The following is a 20,204-nucleotide window of genomic DNA, read 5'->3' on the forward strand; positions in this document are numbered from 1 at the left end:
ACAATACAACAAAAATTTGATGATGTAACAGTTAATATCACATGACTGATAACAAGGCAAGAATATTTTCTTTCACTGTTTCTATTCAGAATTGAACAGGAAGTCCTAGCCAGTTCAGTAAAGCAATAAAAAGAAATACACAAATTAGAAAGAAAGAAGGAAAACCATTATCTTCATAGAAAAACCCAAAAGCATCTACAAAAGAGCTATTTAAACTAATGAGAGTTTTGAAAAGTCAAGTGTTCAATACACAAAATTGCTATGTACCTGCAACAGACAATTTGAAATTCAAGGAAAAGTTTACCATATATAATAGTGAAACCAAGGGCAGTCATCAGTTGGATCCCTTAAACTATAACTTGCTTCATCCTGTAACTGCCTTTCCTGACTAAGCTCTCTTTAATTGTTTTGAAAATTGCACACCCTCCAAGGTTCACATCGCTTAGACAATAAATATATCACAAGACTCCTTTCAGCACCCCCTACAGATAACACCTCTGACACATGGATTGCTACAGTACAGCTGTTCTTTCAGGGGCAGAGAGTTAGTCTTAACCAAGTCAAACCAGCCAAGATCCCCAACCCTTAAATTGGTCTAGTGGAAATACCTGATGGATGAGCTTTTGACATCACAGTACCAAAACCCCCACTCTCAGATCACTCTAACACACCATTCTCTGAGCATGCATCCTGGAAGGAACATGTAACTCCAACACTCCTTTACAGGACACCAATTACAGGTTATTCTGTAGACATCAACAACATGATTTTTAAACTTACATAGAAAGATAAACTTTCATAAACAGTTATGAAAAAGAACAAAGTTGAAGGACACATGCTCTCTGACTTCCAGACTTCTGTGCAGATACAGTAATCAAAACAGGGTGATACTGACCAAAGAATAAGCATAGAGATGAGCTGAACTCAATAGAGTGCTCAGAAATAGACCCACGAACATACAGTGAATTGATTTTCAATAAAAGATCAGAGGCAATTCAATAGAAAAGAATAGTCTTTTCATCAAATGATCTTGGAAAAATTGGACATTCACTTGCAAGAAGAAAAAAAAAGAAATCTTGATCTGTACCACATTAATAAATTAATGGCAACCCACTCCAGTATTCTTGCCTGGAGAATCCCATGAACAGAGAAGCCTGGCTGGCCATGGTCCATGGGGTCGCAGAGAGTCGGACATGACTAAGGTGACTAAGCACGCATGCAAAAAATGAATTATACACCTAGATACACCTAGAAACCTAAAACTAGGAAACTTCTCAAAGAAAATAGAGGCTAAATCTTCATGACCTTGAATTAAACAAAGATTACTCATATACACAAAGATTTAAGCAAAGATTGCTTACAGACACAAAAATTATAACCTACAAAAGAAAAAATGATAAAGTAGAGTTTACAAAAATGTTTAAATTATACCCTTTGGAAAAAAAAGCACTCTAATAAAAACAAAAATAACAACCCACTGAAAGGAAAATATACTCAAAAACACATTAATAAAGGATTGGTAACAAAAATATGTAAGAAACTTAAACTCAATAATAAGAAACAACCCAATTTTTTAAATGAGCAAGATATTTGAATAAACATTTCATCAAAGAAACTGTATAAACAACAAAAAAGCAAATAAAAGGATGCTCAACATCATTATTCACTGGGGAAATGCAAATTAAAACCATGATGAGATACTACTGGTTATCTGAATGGGTAAAACAAAAAAAAGAAAAAATAAAGAAATACTGACAATAACAAGTGTTGCCAAAAGTGTAGAGCAACTGGAACTTTCATATAGTCCTGGGAGGGGAGCAAAATTATTCAATCACTTTGGAAAATAGTTTGGTAATTTCTTATAAACACTCCCCATATAACCTAGCAATCTCAAGACAAATTTGCTCAAGAGAAACAAAGACATAAGTACATACAAAAACTGCATGTGAATATTTTGTTGTGCTGCTGCTAAGCTATGTCTGGCTCTTTGTGATCCCTACAGACTTCAGGATGCCAGGCTCCCCTGTACTTTACTGTCTTCCAGAGTTTGCTCAAACTCATGTCCATTGAGTCAGGGACGCCATCTAACCATCTCATCTTCTGCCACCCCCCCTTAGTAGCTTTATTCACAATCACCCCAGAAAGGAAACAAACCAAATATCCTTCAGCTGATGAATGATTTTAAAACTGGCGTATCCATACAATGAAATCCTACCTGACAATAAGAAATGCATTATTGGGACATATAACAACATCGATGACTGTGGTGATTTACATGACTATGCATTTGTTAAAACTCATAGAAAGTGACAGAGGTAAATTCTATTGCCTGTAAATTAGGCTCAAATAAACCTGACTTTAATTTTTTTAAGATTTTAGAAGATTTTACAATAAGGATCAGAGCCAAGCGGGGAAAAAAATCTTGTAAGAAGGAAGCACAGCTACTTAAACTAGGATGAGAGACAATTAAAGAGAGGAAAGATTTTCAAGAGATGAAATGAATAAATTAGAGTTAAGATGGCCACATGCCCGCCCCCCCCCCCCACCCGCCACACCCAAAAACAAAATCAAAAGACAATTTTATCCTGACCTCAGAGGTCATTAGGAAAATACAGAGTGTTTTAAGAAATGAAAAATTTACTAGCCGCTTGAAAGCTGAGGCAACTGAGTCAAAGAAAGAGAACGGTAGGGTCAGTTCAGTTCAGTCGCTCAGTCGTGTCTGACTCTTTGCAACCCCATGAATCGCAGCACGCCAGGCCTTCCTGTCCATCACCAACTCTCAGAGTTCACTCAGACTCACATCCATCGAGTCAGTGATGCCATCCAGCCATCTCATCCTCTGTCGTCCCCTTCTCCTCCTGCCCTCAATCCCTCCCAGCATCAGAGTCTTTTCCAATGAGTCAACTCTTCACATGAGGTGGCCAAAGTACTGGAGTTTCAGCTTTAGCATCATTCCTTCCAAAGAACACCCAGGGCTGATCTCCTTCAGAATGGACTGGTTGGACCTCCTTGCAGTCCAAGGGACTCTCAAGAGTCTTCTCCAACACCACAGTTTAAAAGCATCAATTCTTCGGTGGTTTTAAGATGCCCTCCCATCCCAGTCCCCAGGCACACACCTTTTGTGTATAATCTCCTCCACTTACCTGTGGGCAAGACTTGTAAATATGATAGAAATTTACTCTCATGATTAGGTGATTAGTCAACTGACTTTGAGTTTATCAAAGAGAGTTTATCCTGTGTAGACCTGACCTAATCAGGGGAGTCCTTTAGAAAGGAGCAGGGCCCCACCGGAGGAGCAGCTCTCCTACCCTGCAATCAACAGCCTATGCTGTTGTCCACAAGGCAGGGACCCCAGGGCAGCCTCTCAGAGCTGACAGTGAATCCAGTCTAGAGTCAGCAGGGAATCAGGGGTTGAAATCTGCTAATGACCAGTGATCTTGGAGAAGGACCCCAAATCCTAGAAGTGATCAAAGCCCCAACTAACACCTTGATTTCGGTCTGGAAAGATTCTGAGCAGAGAACTTCTGACCTAGAGAAACTGTAGGACAATAAACATATGTTGGTTTAAGCCACTAAGTTTGTGGTTATTTTGTCCCAAAGCAAAGCAAACACAATTCAAAGCTAGTGATTTGGGCTTCCCTGGTGGCTCAGATGGTAAAGAATCTGTCTGCAATGCAGGAGACCCGGGTTCGATTCTTGGGTCGCGAAGATCCCCTGGAGAAGGGAATGGCAACCCACTCCAGTATTCTTGCCTGGAAAATCCCAAGGACAGAGGGACTTGGCGGGCTACAGTCTATCGGGTCGCCAAGCGTCGGACACAACTGAGTAGCCATGAAAACCCAGCACAGACTGGTAGAAGAGCGTTCTGTTGGAGATTCCCTGGTCTTCTGTTTCACTGCTCTTGATAACTCATTGTCCCTACAGGTTTTAGTTCTTCGTATCTGGGCCCTGACTGCAGTCACCCAAGTACTAACGCCGGGGGGACGTCCTCACACAGATCTTCGGGGCCAAGAGCGATATCCAGAGCAGAAGTACATCTGTATTCACTGGACTTCCTTAATACTCTTTCTCCTCACATTTATTCATGAGACTAGGCGCCAGGAAATAACCACTCAACTTTATAGCCATAAAAGAAAGCATGAATCATTCCTGAAGCTTCTTTCCCTATATGAGCAATAGATAGGAGGGTGTCCCCGCCCCATCAAGAACATTATTTGAATGACAGGTTGTAGTATCTTGCAAATTAAAATAAAATACATCTTTCATTTTCATCACATTATTAGCTCTTTGCTTTTATAACACTGTTCATTCTAAACATCACATAATGAAAATGGAGTAAATCATAACTTACCCTGTAACTTTTTAGTCGGATGAAATCAACCTTCATAAAGATACATCAATCAGAGTTTCGACTGATGTTCTTCAGGTGTTCTACCAGGTCTGCACAGAACTTGTAGCCTCCTTTGAGTACACACAGGACCATAATGTCACAACATCCTATGTCTTTCATAATATCCTTAGCCAGCCGTTCAATTCTGAAAGAAGGGATTAAAAGACATATTAAAGTATAGACATCTCTGAGCATATTTGTTCCTTTCAAAAAAAAAAGCTGCATGATGTACTCTACATATGTGATTATGCAGGAGGAAAGTGGAAAAGGTCTTGGGAGACCAAAGCCTCCAGATAAAGAAGCTTTGTTAACATCAGACAAAGAGAGAGTGTTCAAAACATATTTCTGATAACCATATCATCAGTGGTACATTTTTTCCCTCTGTGTCACAAAAAAAATGATTAAGGTGTAAAACATGATGTCAAAGATCATGAAGGCAATTATTTGATCACTACAGAGCCTGGTTGTTAGCTTTAACAAGGCTATGATGGTATGTGGTGATATTATATTCACTTTAAAAAGCAAAGAAAGAGGAAATGGAGAATGACTCACCCACCTGACCACGTTAGACGAGACTAGAGGAAAAGTCAAGCCCGCAGTAACTATCAAAAGAATAATATTTGTCTTTTATTTACTGAAGATAGCATGTTACCTATGAGAAAGGTGCCCCAGACACAAGAAAGCTCTGTGAAAAGTAAAAATCCAGGGAAGACTTGGAAAAGGCTGGAAATAATTGGGAGATTGGGGTGGACATATATACGCTATTGATACTATGTATAAAATAGATAACTAATGAGAACCTACTGTATAACTCAGGGAACTCTACTCAGTGCTCTCTGTGACCTAAATGGGAAGGAAATCCAAAAGAGAAGGGATACACACACATGCACACACACACAGTCGATTCACTTTATTCTACAGTAGAAACTAATACAACATTGCAAAGCAACTATACTCCAGTAAAAATTAATTAAAAAAGAAAAAAACGCCTGGCAATATGAATGTGTTTGCCAGGCCCCCACACACATTCATCAGCAGAGAGTGGAAGCCTCACTATCTCAAGTTGTTTGAGAACAATCTCTAATCAATATTAGGCCGAAGACTAGGCTATTCAGACACAGGTGTGAACCCCGGTGAGCAAAACTTAAAAGGAAAAACAAGAAAAACAGATTGCACATCATCAACAGCTATGCACTGCTGGGGAGACACTCTTCACAGACAGGCAAAGACAAAAAAGGGAACAAACAACAGGAGTGATGAGTAATAAATAGTTACAAATATGGTAGAGATTAAACCAAGAATATCAATCATGACTTTAGTGAGCGGTCTAAAAATAGGCTTCCCAGGTGGTGCTAGAGGTAAAGAACCTGCCTGCCAATGCAGGAGATGTAAGAGAGGCAGGTTTGATACCTGTGTCAGGAAGATCTCCTAGAGGAGGGCAACCTACTCCAGTATTCTTGCCTGGAGAATCCCCATGGACAGAGGAGCCTGGCTGGCTATAGTCCATAGGTCACAAAGAGTCAGACACAACTGAAGCGACTTAGCACGCACAGCACGCACACATGGTCTAAAAACATCAATTAAAGGCAGACTGTCAGAGTGGATCAAAAAATACCCTAAGGTATGTTGTCCACAAGAAATTCATCTTAAACACAAAGATCCAGATAAAAGACCCAGATTAAACGGATGGAGAAAGATGCACCATGCAAACATAATCAACAGAAACCTGGACAAGCTACATCAATTTCAGACAAAGCAGACTTCAGAGCAAGGAAATCATGAGGAATAAAGAGCAACATTACTGTAATAAAAAGAGGTCAGCTCTCCAGGAAAACATAACAGTCCTTCATGTGTCTGCACCTAGCAAGAGTGTCAAAAAACTGACAGAACTAGAAGTAGATGAATCCACTGATGTAGTTGGAAACTTCAATACCCCTCTCTTAGTACATGACAGATCCAACAAGGCAGAAAACCAGTAAGGATATAAAGGAACAGTACACCATATAACAGCTGGACCTGGTCGACATTTACAGAATACTTTACCCAACATTCTCCTTAAAATACATCAGTAATGAAAAGACAAGCCACATACTAGTGGGAAATATTTGCAAAGCATATGTCTGATAAAGGGCTGTGTCCAGAATATACGAAGAACTCTTACAACTCATTTAGAAGACAAACAACCCAACTGCAAAATTGGCAAAAAACTTAAATAGGCACCTCTCCAAAGAAGATGTATGAACAGCTAGAAAGCACACTAATCATTAGGAAAATTTTAAACCACAATGAAACACCTTTATATATCCACGTTTTTGTTTTGTTGTCTTAGTCACTAGGTCATGTCCATGTCTTTGGCAATCCCATGAACTGTAGCTTGCCAGGCTCCTCTGTCCGTGGGATTTCCCAGGCAAGAACACTGGAGTGGGTTGCCATTTCCTTTTCCAGGAGATCTTTTCGATCCAGGAATCAAACCTCTGTCTCCTGCATTGGCAGGCAGATTCTTTATCACTGAGCCTGGGAAGACCTAGAATGGCTAGAGTTAAAAGGACAAACAAAATGAAATGTTGGCAAGTATGTGGAGAAACTAGGGAGAAGGGCATGGCAACCCACTCCAGTATTCTTGCCTGGAGAATTCCATGGACAGAGGAGCCCGGTGGGCTACAGTCCATGGGGTTGCAAAGAGTCAGACACAACTGAGCAACTAAAACAACAATAACAACAATGTGGAGAAACTGGAGCCTCAAACGTTGCTGGTGGGAATGAAAAATGGTGTAGGCATCTGGAAAATAATTGGCAGTTTCTTACGCTTACCATAAAACTCAGAATTCCTCTCCAAAAACCCATCCAAGAGAAATGAAAAGATGTGTCCACACAAAGACTTACATGCAAATGTTCCTGGAAGCAATATTCGCAGTAGCCCCAAACAAGAAATCTAAGCGTCCATCAATCGATGAATCAATAATCAGATATTGATTTAATTTATATTTAAAGCTCAGGAAACACAAGTTTATAGAGAAAGAAATTAGATTAGTGATTGCCTGATAGTGTGGGTAGGAGCAGAGATTGACAACAAACTTTTGATTGACAATAAAATATTGTAAAACAATGCTGGTAATTGTTGCCTAGCCATAAAAATGTACTAAAAATCACTAAGTCATTTATCTACAATGGGTGAGTTTTGTTGTATGTAAATTATATCTCAATTAAATTCATTTTAAAGGTGGGGACGGGCATTCTTGAGGCCCCACCTCAGACCCCCCAATCAGAATTTCTTGACATAAAGCCTCCTGTAGAGGCAACTGGTAACCTTGCCAGGATTCAATCCTATACTAGATCAGGATGCAATTAACTTAAGTCATAAATTAATTTTCAGATGAGAAAAGCCAGAATTTGTTTAAACCAGGGGGTTCCCAAACTCATGTGAAGACAAAGTACTTCTGAGAGCTATTAAGAAGTGAATCGAGTACAAAGATGCCCACTGCACAAGAGAAGTTGGTTTAACTATCAAAGTCAAGCATATTTCTTCCCCATCCCTCCCCTTTCCTTTGCAAGAATCTGTATCCTTTTTTTTGGTAGGAGAAATCCAGTAGACTGATTCTTAGGAAGCTGAATATATTTTACAAAATTTACCCCTTTTTCAAAATTAGGTATTTTTATTGTTTTCTAACCTTCCACCATATTTTATGTGTAATGCATTCATCATAATGGCTGAGGTTGGACTAAACAAAATATTGAGTTAATGCAGCCACTGAATCAAATTAATTTGGGAGAAATTTGTTTCTAAGCATATGTAAAAAGAAATGGATAAATATTCTATTCAACAGCGGAGACCACTTTTCCCCTACCGTATCAATAACAGGAGTTTTGCATTCATATTTATCTACATTTGGAAAAGGAAAAATTTATTGAGCAGCTGTTTTCCTTGGTGCCATACAGTGAGTCTCACTGGGCTCAGAAATCTGCCTCCCAATCTAGTGAAACAGAATGATACCAAGTATCGGGCGTTCTCTAATGAAATGATTTAGGAATCTGCATCTTTAATATGAATTGCCAACTGGGAGGTTTGACAAGTTGGGAGATGCCAAATTTTTCACATTTATTTCTTCTCAGAACCTTTTTTCCCTTTAAGGATCAAAACTTGTACTCCATGGAAGGCCACCTGAGGCCGTGAGAAATCCCAAACTAGATCTTATTTTAGTAATATTTTATAGTTTGAGAGAACATGCAACATGCAGATCTTAACCAATGGGAAATCTTAGAATTTGAATGAAAGAATGACATTTCCTTTTGCTTACAGAAAGGCATTGATGGAAAGATAACATCCTGGGAATAGTGACCAGTTGGTGCTTTTCAAACTTTCCTTTGGCTGAAGGTCTATTTTATAAGTTAAATTTTAACTCAGAAGAAAGTCACAGTTTAAGAAAATAGAAGCAGAAGTACAAAGGCTGAAGGAAAAGGGGAGAGTGGGAGCCCCAAGTCTCAGCTTGCCCTTATTTCTCAGAGCTTCTCCCACCCCGATTTCTGAGTGTGAAATACAGGAAGCTTGCTTTTCATATAAATGTGAAGGCTTACATATTTGATCTTGTGCTAGAAATCAAAAGTCCACGGAAAGGCAAGAGTCGGGGCATTAAGGCAGCTTTGTTGAAGGGATAAGACCTGTAAGTGCTGACGCCTGTGGTAGGCTGAATTGGAAGAGGCTCTTACCCATTCCAGCATTCTCGCCTGGAGAATTCCATGGACAGAGGAGCCTGGCAGGCGGCTACAGTCCTTACGGTCACAGAGAGTCAGACACAACTGAGTGACTAACTTTCTATTACTTTCTTTTCTCTGAAAACCAAGAAACAAATGAGGGTGACTTAGGGGCTTAGAAGAGGAGAGTCAAGTGACTAGGAAGGAGCCAGAGGACATCTGTGTCAAGGGCTTCAGAAGAACGAGAAACAGTAGTGGAGAAACAGTTCCGTGCTGCTATTTTTAAGCTGTACATATTCTTATTTCCAAAACATTACCACTGAAAACATCCACAGATTGGCCAACCTGTGAGACGGGACTTATTCGAGATAAATGCAAATTGCAGGAAAAGCCAGGGTTTCCGGGGTATGGCCTGTGAAGGCAAATGAAGGTAAAGGTCACCTCTTAACTCTCCCCGTTAAGAGTCTGTGAAAAACGTGAGACAAATGCTTTCCCGGCCCTCATTTTTATCAGCCTGTATAGGACGCGGTTATTTTGAGGCTATCTATCTTGTATGTACAGCCGTTACCACCTTACTATCTGTAGTCATTACTATCTTTTGCATGTACAACCCTCTGTCTCCCCGGAACAAATATCCAAGGAAATCACAGATTTATTTTACTCCAATTTTTCTGTCCTATAAACATTCTATCCACCACTGTATAGAAGAAACTCCAGAATAGGGTCCCTGAGCCTATTGTTTGATTCACACAAGAGAGGACTAGAGAAAACAGACTCAGCAAAGAGCGCTCACCTGTCCACAATGATGCCATGAGGGATGAGCACGTACTCCAAGTCTCCATAGTAGTGCTGTGGGTACGTGAATAAGCTCAAATCATACCCTGGCCAGTCATCCGTAATCTGCAAACCAATTGATTTTGGTTACAATATTTTTCATTGGAATTTATTTTTTAAAACGTAAAAGAGCATGCTTTGTAAAAACGAATACCATTGAAAATAAGAGACTAGGTCTGACCATCCATAATGGCATTAAATTGTCTTCCATCAACCTGTGAGAAGCCAGGTGGAACAAGGTAAAGACCTACTGAAGTGAACAGGGAACGCCATTCCTGACTTCTCGTATCACAAGATAAAACCCCGACCTACGGCTAACCTGACAGCACTGTTTGTAAGAGTGCACAAACGTAAAGATACAGTGTATATTTACATTATAAATATTATCATGAATATAAGTAACATTATTTTTGTAATTACAGGCATACCTCATTTTACTGGGCTTTGCAGATAGTTTTTTTTTTTTTTTTTTTACAAATTGAAGGTTTATGGCAACCTTGCGTTGTCAGAGGATGCTTAGCACTTCTAGCAATAAAGCATTTTTAAATTAAGGTATGTACATTGTTTTTAGACATAATGGTGAAAAGTGAAAGTGAAGTCGCTCAGTCGTGTCCGATTCTTTGCGACCCCGTGGACTGTAGCCCCCAGGCTCCTCCGTCCATGGGATTCTCCAGGCAAGAATACTGGAGTGGGTTGCCATTTCCTTCTCCAGGGGATCTTCCCGACCCAGGGATTGAACCCAGGTCTCCTGCATTGCAGGCAGACGCTTTAACCTCTGAGCCACCAGGGAAGCCAAAGACATAATGGTATTGCACACTTAATTGACCACAGTATAGGTTAAACCTAACTTTTATATGTACTGGAAAACCAAAATAGTAATAATCTGTGACTTGCATTATTGAGATATTTGCTTTAATTTGGTGGTCTGGAACTGAACCCACACTATTTCTGAGGTCTGGCCACTGACACAGACAGTATCACTCCACATTATTATAATATATTATTATATATACTATTACATGTCTATGCATTGTAATCACCTCACCTGCCTAGGAAAGGTTACCTACTAAAAGTACATGTCTCCTGGGGTTATTGTGCACCCAAACTTCTGAGTGGTTGGGTCGTTTTAGTAAAGACTTCAAAAGGATGTGCTGTGGTGGGAACGTCAGTCAGTCCTATTGGGAACCGATTGCTCCAGAAAACTGTTGTATTCAGATAGTGGACAGACTGCTAGCAAGCCTCCCTGTTGCTTAGGACTGGATGTGCAAGTCTGATGGTTAAGACAATAAAGAGGCAGGAGAGAAAATGCCAGTGAAGACCATGTTCCCTTTACTGTCAGATCATCCAGAAAGGCACTCAAGCTAAACCATAGCTGAACTGCAGTCTCCGGTTTTCTGCTTACTCCCACATACCTCCATCAGATTTCTCCATGCAGCTGTATGCTTTCAAAGACTCTCCTAATGCAGACCTATCCTAAATTCCCAGTCTAACTCCCCATACCTTGTCCTCCTGTTCTCAGATTGGTCTGTGGTCGAATCAGGATCCTCCCTAGTTCTGTGTTCTGTTCATTTGTTGTCTCTCACCTACACCCTCTCCCTGTCTAATCCACTCCCCCACCTGTATCCCAAACTCCACATCATCTGCACAAACTCAGGACAGGCCCCAGTAATTGCTGACTGTTCCCACCTCTGTGTGATCTTGTCGCCCAAACTCCTTGTATCCCTCAGAGCTCTCTGCTCCTTGAGAAGACTCCTGTCTCTTCCTGCCTCTGGCTCCCTCATCTCATCCGTTTTCTATTGTTTTAAAACCCATCTGTACTTCATCGAACACTGGGATATCCCCCTGCTTTTCCCCTGCCTCCTCACCTGGAACTCAAAACCAGTTCTCCTCCACCCAGGTTTTGGAAGGGCCACACAGGGTCCAGACTCCACTGACTCCCATCCTGGTTCCAGGCTCTGGAACGCTGGCCAGATCAAACCCAGTGCAGATGAATCCCTTCCCTCTCAGTAAAGGGCAACTCTTCTCAGCTGCTGAGGTCAAAGTCACAGAGTTGTAACTGACCCCTTTCTATCATCCCCCTCTTGCAACCCAGCAGCAAATCCTATCATCAGATCCTTCAGAATTTAACCAGGACCACCTCTCAGCAGACTTCCCAGGTGGCACTAGAGATTAAGAATCCACCTGCCAATGCAGGAGACATAAAAGACGGGTTGGATCCCTGGGTTGGGAAGATCCCCTGGAAGAGGGCATGGCAACTCACTCCAGTATTCTTGCCTGGAGAATCCTATGGACAGAGGAGCCTGGTGGGCTACAGTCCATGGGGTCAAAAAGAGTCGGACATGACTGAAGTGACTTAGCACGCACACACACCTCTCAGCATCTCCACTGCCTCACTTCCAGTCCCTACCACCACCACTTCTTCCAGGACCATTGCCATGGCTACCAATTTTGCCTCCCTGCTTCCACTGTGCTGGCATCCCGCCCATCCTCCACCCCCACGTGGCAGCTGGAGTCCTCCTTTGAAAAACGTACCTCATGTACATCATAGCAGGCTTCTGCTCAGATTTTTTCAAGGGCTTCCCATTTCACTAAGAGTACAACTGGAGTTGCCACCATGGCCTGCAGGGGCGGCGGCCTCTGACTCATCCCTGGAGCTGTCTAACCCCGTCCTGCTTCAGCCACCATTCTCCTTCCTGATGCTTGAATGTCCCAAGCATCTTCTGCCCCAAGAGCTTTACACTTGCTTTTCTTTTGCCTACAACGCTCATCCCCTGGAAGCCCTCATGGCTTACCCTTCACTTCCTTCAAGTCTCCCCTCAAACATCACCTCCACAGCGAGGCCTTCTGGACACCTATGTAAAAAAACACCGCTTCCTTGCCACGCATCTATGTACTTCTCTTACTCAGCCTCACTGTCCTTCACAGCATGTATTTCCACTGGGTGTGACATGTGTACATGTGCTTGTGTGTTTTATCTCCTTGCACTGGAATGTTAGCTCCTTCTGGTAGAGACTTTGTCTGTCTCATGCATTGCTGAAATTCCAGCATTCAGAACACTGACCCGGAATACCACAGGTGCTCAAAAATGCTGAGTGAATAAATAACAGTCTCCACCCACGTGCTACCCAACCCTCAGTCTATCTCCTCGTGATAAAGAGCACCACTGTTCACGGGTCTGGAAATTCTTACCTGACCAAGGGCAGACGGGTGGTCAAACAATGTGTCATCTGTGTATTTGCAGAGTGTCACACCGGCTCTGCCTTGACCAGCAAATCGGCTAGGGGCACAATTGAATCTGTTTACAAAGCAACGCTGGTTTCCACCCCGAGATGGCCTAGGGCCGGCTGTTCACTTTCAACACCGCTGGTCAGTGCCTGGAACCACCAGCTGAACATGAGGAGCTTCCAGAAGACTCGCTGGCAGGCCATGATAGAGGCCAGAAGAGACGCCTGAGCAGCACCTGGCCTCAGGAAGATCACCCAGGGACACAGCACCTTCTGGCTCCCCTGCCAGAACCCATACACCACCTCCTGGAGCCCTTGCAGTAGTGGCAGCACGAACTGGGGGTTGTTCCTCCCATCGTGAAATCCTGCGGTAGCCCCTGCCCAGCTGAATCTGAGACCACTCTCTAGTTCATGTTCTGGGGCACAGCTCTGACACTTACTATGGATGTGAGGAAAATTCTATGTGAGACTCATTTCCCCCTCCTTTAAATAGAACACAATAAAAACCCAAAGACAGGGTTGTTTTCAGGATAAAAAGAACAAATAATGTACTTAGATTCCTAGTACATTTCCATTTCCATATATGATAAATGCTTAATAAATGATGCCTCCCAAAAAGAAAAGAATGATAAAATGACAAAATAAACCTATAGAGACTTCCCTAGTGGTCCAGTGGTTAAGACTCCGTGCTCCCAATGCAAAAGGCCCAGGTTCGATCCCTAGTTAGGGGACTAGATCCCACATGCTGCAACCAAGACCCGGTGCAGCCAAATAAAAAACAACAACAATCAAACCTACAGACAAAAACCATACTGGAAATCTGTAGCTCAAAGGCAGCATGGAGTAACAGTAAAGAGCATGGATCAGAAGCCTAACACACCTGGGGGTGTATTTACTAGCTATGGGACCTCAGGCGTTAACCTCTCTGGGTTGGGGTTTTCTTCTATAAAACAGTCAATGCCTACCACATATGGCTAACTTGAGGATTAAATAAGATCAGTTCAGTCCAGTCGCTCAGTCGTCTCCAACTGTTTGCGACCCCATGAATCGCCAGGCCTCCCCGTCCATCACCAGCCCTCGGAGTTCACTCAGACTCACGCCCATTGAGTCAGTGATGCCATCCAGCCATCTCATTCTCTGTCGTCCCCTTCTCCTTCTGCCCTCAATCCCTCCCAGCATCAGAGTCTTTTCCAATGAGTCAACTCTTTGCATGAGGTGGCCAAAGTACTGGAGTTTCAGCTTCAGCATCATTCCCTACAAAGAAATCCCAGGGCTGATCTCCTTCAGAATGGACTGGTTGGATCTCTTTGCAGTCCAAGGGACTCTCAAGAGTCTCCTCCAACACCACAGTTCAAAAGCATCAATTCTTCGGCGCTCAGCCTTCTTCACAGTCCAACTCTCACATCCATACATGACCACTGGAAAAACCATAGCCTTGACCAGATGAACCTTTGTTGGCAAAGTAATGTCTCTGCTTTTGAATATGCTATCTAGGTTGGTCATAACTTTCCTTCCAAGGAGTAAGCATCTTTTAATTTCATGGCTGCAGTCACCATCTGCAGTGATTTTGGAGCCCAGAAAAATAAAGTCTGGCACTGTTTCCACTGTTTCCCCATCTATTTCCCATGAAGTGATGGGACCAGATGCCATGATCTTCATTTTCTGAACATTGAGCTTTAAGCCAACTTTTTCACTCTCCACTTTCACTTTCATTAAGAGGCTCTTTAGTTCCTCTTCACTTTCTGCCGCAAGGGTGGTGTGATCTGCATATCTGAGGTTACTGATATTTCTCCCGGCAATCTTGATTCCAGCTTGTGCTTCTTCCAGCCCAGCGTTTCTCATGATGTACTCTGCACATAAGTTAAATAAGCAGAGTGACAATATACAGCCTTGACGTACTCCTTTTCCTATTTGGAAACAGTCTGTTGTTCCATGTCCAGTTCTAACTGTTGCTTCCTGACCAAGAGGCAGGTCAAGTGGTTTGGTATTTCCATCTCTTGAAGAATTTTCCAGTTTATTGTGATCCACACAGTCAAAGGCTTTGGCATAGTCAATAAAGCAGAAATAGATGTTTTTCTGGAACTCTCTTGCTTTTTCCATGATCCAGCAAATGTTGGCAATTTGATCTCTGCTTCCTCTGTCTTTTCGAAAACCAGCTTGAACATCTGGAAGTTCATGGTTCACATATTGCTGAAGCCTGGCTTGGAGAATTTTGAGCATTATTTTACTAGCGTGTGAGATAAGTGCAATTGTGCGGTAGTTTGAGCATTCTTTGGCATTGCCTTTCTTTGGGATTGGAATGAAAACTGATCTTTTCCAGTCCTGTGGCCACTGATGAGTTTTCCAATTTGCTGGCATATTGACTGCAGCACTTTCACAGCATCATCTTTCAGGACCTGGAACAGCTCAACTGGAATTCCATCACCTCCACTAGCTTTGTTCGTAGTGATGCTTTCTAAGGCCCACTTGACTTCACATTCCAGGATGTCTGGCTCTAGGTCAGTGATCACACCATCGTGATTATCTGGGTCATGAAGATCTTTTTTGTACAGTTCTTCTATGTATTCTTGCCACCTCTTCTTAATATCTTCTGTTTCTGTTAGGTCCATACCATTTCTGTCCTTTATCGAGCCCATCTTTGCATGAAATGTTCCCTCAGTATCTCTAATTTTCTTGAAGAGATCTCTAGTCTTTCCCATTCTGTTGTTTGCCTCTATTTCTTTACATTGATTGCTGAGGAAGGCTTTCTTATCTCTCCTTGCTATTGGAACTCTGCATTCAGATGCTTATATCTTTCCTTTTCTCCTTTGCTTTTCGCTTCTCTTCTTTTCACAGCTATTTGTAAGGCCTCCCCAGACAGCCATTTTGCTTTTTTGCATTTCTTTTCCATGGGGATGGTCTTGATCCCTGTTTCCTGTACAATGTCACGAACCTCAGTCCATAGTTCATCAGGCACTCTGTCTATCAGATCTAGGCCCTTAAATCTATTTCTCACTTCCAATGTATAATCAGAAGAGATTTGATTTTGGTCAGACCTGAATGGTCTAGTGGTTTTCCCTACTTTCTTCAATTTCAGTCTGAATTTGGCAATAAGGAGTTCATGATCTGAGCCACAGTCAGCTCCCGGTCTTGTTTTTGTTGACTGTATAGACCTTCTCCATCTTTGGCTGCAAAGAATATAATCAATCTGATTTCGGTGTTGACCATCTGGTGATGTCCATGTGTAGAGTCTTCTCTTGTGTTGTTGGAAGAGGGTGTTTGCTATGACCAGTGCATTTTCTTGGCAAAACTCTATTAGTTTTTGCCCGGCTTCATTCCGTATTCCAAGGCCAAATTTGCCTGTTACTCCAGGTGTTTCTTGACTTCCTACTTTTGCATTCCAGTCCCCTATAATGAAAAGGACATCTTTTTTGGGTATTAGTTCTAAAAGGTTTTCATAGAACCGTTCAACTTCAGCTTCTTCAGCGTTACTGGTTGGGGCATAGACTTGGACTACTGTGATATTGAATGGTTTGCCTTGGAAACGAACAGAAATCATTCTGTCGTTTTTGAGATTGCATCCAAGTACTGCATTTCGGACTCTTTTATTGACCATGATGGCTACTCCATTTCTTCTGAGGGATTCCTGCCCACAGTAGTAGATATAATAGTCATCTGAGTTAAATTCACCCATTCTAGTCCATTTTAGTTCACTGATTCCTAGAATGTCGACGTTCACTCTTGTCATATCTTGTTTGACCACTTCCAATTTGCCTTGATTCATAGACCTGACATTCCAGGTTCCTATGCAATATCGCTCTTTACAGCATCGGACCTTGCTTCTATCACCAGTCACGTCCACAACTGGGTATTGTTTTTGCTTTGGCTCAATCCCTTCATTCTTTCTGGAGTTATTTCTCCATTGATCTCCAGTAGCATACTGGGCACCTACTGACCTGGGGAGCTCCTCTTTCAGTATCCTGTCATTTTGCCTTTTCATACTGTGCATGGGGTTCTCAAGGCAAGAATACTGAAGTATTAAATAAGATAGATAATGGATATAAAACTCTTACATCAGTATCTGGTCTACACTGTCCCTAAAGTCGCTCAGTTGTGTCCGACTCTTTGCGACCCCATGGACTGTAGCCTACCAGGTTCCACCATCCATGGGATTTTCAAGGCAAGAATATTGGAGTGGGTTGCCATTTCCTTCTCCAGGAGATCTTCCCGACTCAGGGATTGAACCCGGGTCTCCCACATGGCCCTGCAATAAATGCTAACCAGTAAGACATACTGAAACATCAATAGTTTACTTAAAAATTGGCATACACACTGAGGAAACCAGAAGGGAAAGAGACACGTGTACCCCAATGTTCATCGCAGCACTGTTTATAATAGCCAGGACATGGAAGCAACCTAGATGTCCATCAGCAGATGAATGGATAAGAAAGCTGTGGTACATATACACAATGGAGTATTACTCAGCCATTAAAAAGAATACATTTGAATCAGTTCTAATGAGGTGGATGAAACTGGAGCCTATTATACTGAGTGAAGTAAGCCAGAAGGAAAAACACCAATACAGTATACTAACGCATATATATGGAATTTAGAAAGATGCTAACAATAACCCTGTGTACGAGACAGCAAAAGTGACGCTGATGTATGGAACAGTCTTATGGAATCTGTGGGAGAGGGAGAGGGTGGGAAGGTTTGGGACAATGGCATTGAAACATGTAAAATATCATGCATGAAACGAGATGCCAGTCCAGGTTCAATGCACGATACTGGATGCTTGGGGCTAGTGCACTGGGACGACCCAGAGGGATGGTATGGGGAGGGAGGAGGGTTCAGGATGGGGAGCACATGTATACCTGTGACGGATTCATTTTGATATTTGGCAAAACTAATACAATTATGTAAAGTTTAAAAATAAAATAAAATTAAAAAAAAAAAAAGGAAAAAAAATTATGTTTTAATTAACTTTAAAAAGTGCCTCAAACCTCTTTGCTTAAGTCTTATGGACTGAGTTAAAGCTGCAAATTTAAAAGTAGAAGAAACGTGTTTCTCTAAACACTATTCTATAAGCCAAACCAGTCTATTTCCAAATGAGTCTGAAATAGTTCATTTTCACTGTTGAGATTAAAGACAATTAGAGATGAGGGAACTGCTGGTTTATCCTTAATAGTGCATGCAAAATTGCACTGTAAATGTGTCCCAAACCTGAGGGAATGGAGGCTGTTGGGAACTGCAGATAATTATGTTATTCATCTGCTTTTTGAAAAATCAAAACAAGTCTTTAAATAGTTTCAGTATCACAGATAATACGCTCTAAGTTTTTTCAGAACAATGCTTTCTCTGTTCAAAGACGCAAAATATGGCCAAGCTGGGGAAGTGACAAACACATTCACCAAGCCATTTTACATCACATCCAAGCCTCTGAACTCCCTCAGACCCTCTGTTCCCCATTTGAAGATATAATAAAGACTTCTTTCTAAGTCATTAAAACTTAATTTTTTGCTTAGAATATTTCCTGCTTTATTTTTCAAGTTGGCTGCTCTGGGGATAAAAACAGTTTGGAAACACACACAAAAGGCTAATCTCGGCACCTCTCTGCTGCTAAGCCCCAGACCACGGGCCCCACTCTCTCCTTCAGGCAGTGACCATCAGTTCAGTTCAGTTCAGTCGCTCAGTCGTGTCCAACTCTTTGCGACACCATGAATCGCAGCACGCCAGGCCTCCCTGTCCATCACCAACTCCCGGAGTTCACTCAGACTCACATCCAGGGAGTCAGTGATGCCATCCAGCCATCTCATCCTCTGTTGTTCCCTTCTCCTCCTGCCCCCAACCCCTCCCAGCATCAGAGTCTTTTCCAATGAGTCAACTCTTCATATGAGGTGGCAAAAGTACTGGAATTTCGGCTTTCGCATCATTTCTTCCAAAGAAATCCCAGGGCTGATCTCCTTCAGAATGGACTGGTTGGATCTCCTTGCAGTCCAAGGGACTCTCAAGAGTCTTCTCCAACACCACAGTTCAAAAGCATCAATTCTTCGGCGCTCAGCTTTCTTCACAGTCCAACTCTCACATCCATACATGACCACAGGAAAAACCATAGCCTTGACTAGACAGACCTTTGTTGGCAGTGACCATGGCGGCTTTCAATTTCAGGTTCACATCAACCCATCCATCACAGGAGAGGAAGGGAGTCTCTGCTTCCAGGAATCCCAGACAAGAACAGGAGTTGGCCCAGCTGGGGTCACTAGTCCAGGCCCAGAACCAGGGAGGGAGGTGCACTGCGATGAACACCTCAGAGCCACATGTTGAGAAACTGAGTCTAAACAGAGTCTGAAAAGAAGGAGAACTAAGGGGGAACCACACAGGCCAAATAATACCTTGTGTCCTGCATGCCTTCCTCTCCCATGGAAGGTTCTACACCTGGAAGGTGAAAATCATCACCCCTAGGAAAGTTGTGATTCTGATGGATTTTCTGATTCCCGCCACGTTTCCACGGACAGATGGGGAGGGAGACAACAGAAGCACAAATATTTTATATTTTCCTCTTCTCCTCATTTTCCTACCAAATGCACATGTGTAGGTACTAACTATGGTTCTTCTGATAATGGTTCTGTAAAAGTAAAACATATCTAATAAACCTGATGCCCAAAGGGCAGACAGGTAAAGATCTTTTCTATCCCTGAGAAGTAACAAAGATACACCAGCGGAGGAGTCGGGTGAGGGTTAGCAGGGGGACACTGGTGACCAGCTATCCTAAGCAGAGTATCTGAACCCAGGGCCACATCTCTGGCTTGGCCATCCCATGTACTGTTAATAACCTACTAATGTCTCATCTCACCAATTCAACTGAAAGCCATCTGCACCCAAGAGCCAGTTTCCATCTCTTCATTTTCCCTTCTCTTGCAAAAACTGTACTCATTTTAGGCTTAAGTCATCTAGGCCCCTTGCCATCTTCATCACCAAGTTTCTACCAACTCAGAGTTCTCTTCACCACATCATTTCTGGATACTCCAATACACACCCCGATGATCATGCTAGCTACTCCACCTTGAGGCAACTTCACCCACCTTAGC

The 20,204-nt window shown here is 42.2% G+C and overlaps 2 protein-coding genes across 2 annotated transcripts in view; one reads left to right on the forward strand and one right to left on the reverse strand.

The window, feature by feature from the left end:
- Positions 1-20,204, reverse strand: part of PRTFDC1 (phosphoribosyl transferase domain containing 1) — a 130,730-nt gene that overhangs the window by 106,788 nt on the left and 3,738 nt on the right. Inside the window, 2 exon segments of the mRNA XM_070800832.1 lie at positions 4,352-4,535; positions 9,873-9,979. Of these exon segments, the coding sequence (XP_070656933.1) occupies positions 4,352-4,535; positions 9,873-9,979 (291 nt within the window).
- THNSL1 (threonine synthase like 1) overlaps positions 1-20,204 on the forward strand; it is a 144,214-nt gene that overhangs the window by 38,644 nt on the left and 85,366 nt on the right. The window lies entirely within an intron of this gene.

Source organism: Bos indicus, chromosome 13, assembly GCF_029378745.1.
Source record: "Bos indicus isolate NIAB-ARS_2022 breed Sahiwal x Tharparkar chromosome 13, NIAB-ARS_B.indTharparkar_mat_pri_1.0, whole genome shotgun sequence".
Taxonomy (NCBI): Eukaryota; Metazoa; Chordata; class Mammalia; order Artiodactyla; family Bovidae; genus Bos; species Bos indicus.